This window comes from Ochlerotatus camptorhynchus, unplaced genomic scaffold (genome assembly GCF_037179485.1).
Source record: "Ochlerotatus camptorhynchus isolate MF236.1 unplaced genomic scaffold, CSIRO-AGI_Acam_v1.1 ptg000084l, whole genome shotgun sequence".
Taxonomy (NCBI): domain Eukaryota; kingdom Metazoa; phylum Arthropoda; class Insecta; order Diptera; family Culicidae; genus Ochlerotatus; species Ochlerotatus camptorhynchus.
Genome location: NW_027040574.1, coordinates 3534831 through 3537446, shown reverse-complemented (window position 1 = coordinate 3537446; position 2616 = coordinate 3534831). Strand labels below are relative to the sequence as shown.

The following is a 2616-nucleotide window of genomic DNA, read 5'->3' as shown; positions in this document are numbered from 1 at the left end:
TTGTCTTCATGTGACAACTGTCGCCGCGCCGCCGCCGCTGCGACACACATCGTCCGCTGTAAATGAATGTTATTTTAAATCGAAAAATGCACCCCGGATGAACGGATGCCCGAACGTGCCAAATCTTTGTTTATGCGTTGGGATTATCCATGGGCCCCGGAGAAGGAGGATGGAAAGAATGCTCCTCGCATGGCTCATTTGTTGCTTAAGGTTAGGGTCGTCGTCGTCGTCGGTGTCGGGGTTTGACAGATAGTTCCGAGTTTGAGCTTATTTTTGGTTTATTGTCTTCCGTTACAAATTTCTGTGACTTGGGCTTCAATTAGGCGTAGAGAATGGAATGTATCGACTTGGGTGGGACCTCAATGTCAGTTAAACCTCGTTCCGGATCGCGGATCTTCAGCTCACACGGACTGGATTTTCTGAAAGGATTAAGGAAAATTCGATTCACCATTTGTGATTAATTATATTAAACGAAAAATCAAAGCTTACTTGTTGTAGAAAACTAGAACCGTGCGGTTGTCAGGTCGCGTAAAGCCTACTACGAGCATCCCGCTGTCGTCGCTTGTCACTTCGAATCGGATCGAGCCTTCTGTGATGAACCTCGAGTAATGTCCCAGCCCGTAGAAAATCGGTTGTTTGTACAGCTCGTCGCCGGTCGTTCCGTTCACAACGACCGCCGTCTCCACATAGTTGTTGGCGTAGTTTGGACCTCCGATCTCGTTCAACAGTAAATTCCAATCGATCCATCCGTGAACGCTGTGCTGAAGGTCTTGCATTATGTAGGTTATGTAGGATTCAGCTCGATCCCAGGAGCCCAGTATTGGACGGTGCGTTTGAAATGGCTTATCCCCGAGCGACGCTTCCGTGTTGAAGATCAACTTGCCCGGATACAGGCTGGCGGCTTGATCCAGCAGTCCAGGAGGAGTCACTCCATCCCAGTACCAATGGACGGCCAAGCCATCCACGTACTGCGTAGCATTAGGATGACCCTGATCCATCTGCGAGAACCACCAGGGAAACGTATACCGCTGATCGTCTCCAGCAAACAATTTGACGTCCTTGAACTCCGAATTCCTCAGCGCAGGGCCCAGGTTATTACCGACCCATTTTCCTTGATCCGTTGCCACCCAACCCAAGCTCATGAACCGGACGAAAAAGAAGCCGATCACGGCATTCATCGGTTCATTACCGGTCGATATCGCCCAGTAATTCAAACCAGCCTCCTTCATCAACTGCAGGTACTTGATGTGGTAGTCGGCCCACGTTTGATAGTACTCCGGCTTGAGCCGACTCGAACCGGTCCAATCATTGTTCGTCTTCATCCACCTCGGTGAACTCCACGCTGCTCCCATGAACTTGATCTCATGATTATCGGACACCTCCATAAGTTCCTTGATTTGCTCGATCTTCACCACATCTCGCCTATCCAGTTCGGTAAAGTTGGATAACTTGCCATCATTCACCGGTGCCTCATTGTAGGCCCACGGTTTCAGATCGAAATCACACCCTCCGATCGGGATCCTCATCAGATTGTATCCGATTCCAACTTTTTTCGAGTAGTACGATCGATAGATACTCTTCCTTAACTCCGGTTTCAACCGGCGCAAATTGTACGAAACAGCCCCGGTAAACGCCCCTCCAAATCCAACCATCCGCTGATACTGCCTCTCCCGATTCAGCTGAATAGTGACCGATCGCGTACTCCTTCGCACTATCCTTTGCTTCGGCACCATGACTACCGCCGGCAAGAACGTGACATTGAGATTGAATACCTTCACAAACTTCCCCCGTGATTGTGCGAATCGGGCTCCATCTCGGCTGCTGGAAACCAGCATGAACTCCCCCGACTCACTTGGATCCTCGAACTGCAACGTATCGCAGTAGGTCACATTGCACACGCACACCGAACCGGTCGGGTACTGACGTAACGCACATGGAAGCGACGCCACTGTTGGAAACAGACATAACCATCAAGAGTTAGGTACACAACTTACATCATAATCTCACGTTCGCACTAACCTGAATCGAAGTAACCGTCGCCGATCACCAAGGTGACGAATGTTACGAACAGGAACTGCCTCAACATGCCTACTGGAACCAAGTTCAAGGTTGTTGTTCTCGTGGAAGGCAACGGCCTTATTTTACACTGCATTACATTGGATTTGTTTGACAACCAGTTTTTTCTTTCTTTCAAATATTCGCGCAAATTGTGACTGCAAGCTGACCGTGTGTGTTGTCACAATCGTGTACCGTAAACAACTGGACGAGCAAAAGGTTTCGGAAAACAAAAACGGCAGTGGAACGCACCATGGCTGGGAAGCATAAAGAGAGAGAGAGGGAAAGTACTAGTTTATGTGGTGTTGATAACGAAGTGATAGGAGATAACAGTGGGAAGAGCCGGCGCAGGTGGTGTAGTGGTAAGTGTAGCTGCTTTCTCACCCAAATGGGTCCTGGGTTCAATTCTGATTTTTCTGAAGCATAAAAATCTCTGGTCACGCCTTCCTTCGGAAGGGAAGTGTAAAAGCCGTTGGTCCCGGCCCATGTGTGTTGAATGAATGGGTGCGCGATATCCTACGCAGGCGTGTGTTAGCGTAGATGCCTTCCTTGCACATTCGA

The 2616-nt window shown here is 49.3% G+C and overlaps 1 protein-coding gene across 1 annotated transcript; it reads right to left on the bottom strand.

Annotated features, from left to right (window-relative positions):
• Positions 1 to 260: 260 nt before the first annotated feature.
• Positions 261 to 2254, bottom strand: Gba1b (Glucocerebrosidase 1b). The gene is made up of 3 exons (XM_065218166.1): positions 2020 to 2254; positions 490 to 1948; positions 261 to 419 (listed from the first exon to the last, which is right to left on the bottom strand). Exons 1-3 carry the CDS (start codon positions 2150 to 2152, stop codon positions 320 to 322), a joined length of 1692 nt encoding a protein of 563 aa, XP_065074238.1. The 5' UTR covers positions 2153 to 2254; the 3' UTR covers positions 261 to 319.
• Between the last annotated feature and the right edge of the window lie 362 nt (positions 2255 to 2616).

Excerpts from the sequence above, each read along its gene's own strand:
- Gba1b (XM_065218166.1), bottom strand. The coding sequence starts at position 2,152 with ATGCAGTGTAAAATAAGGCCGTTGCCTTCCACGAGAACAACAACCTTG. Across the intron at positions 1,949-2,019 it reads CGACGGTTACTTCGATTCAG|TGGCGTCGCTTCCATGTGCG; the intron begins GTTAGTGCGAAC and ends TGTTTCCAACAG. Across the intron at positions 420-489 it reads GTTCTAGTTTTCTACAACAA|AAAATCCAGTCCGTGTGAGC; the intron begins GTAAGCTTTGAT and ends TAATCCTTTCAG.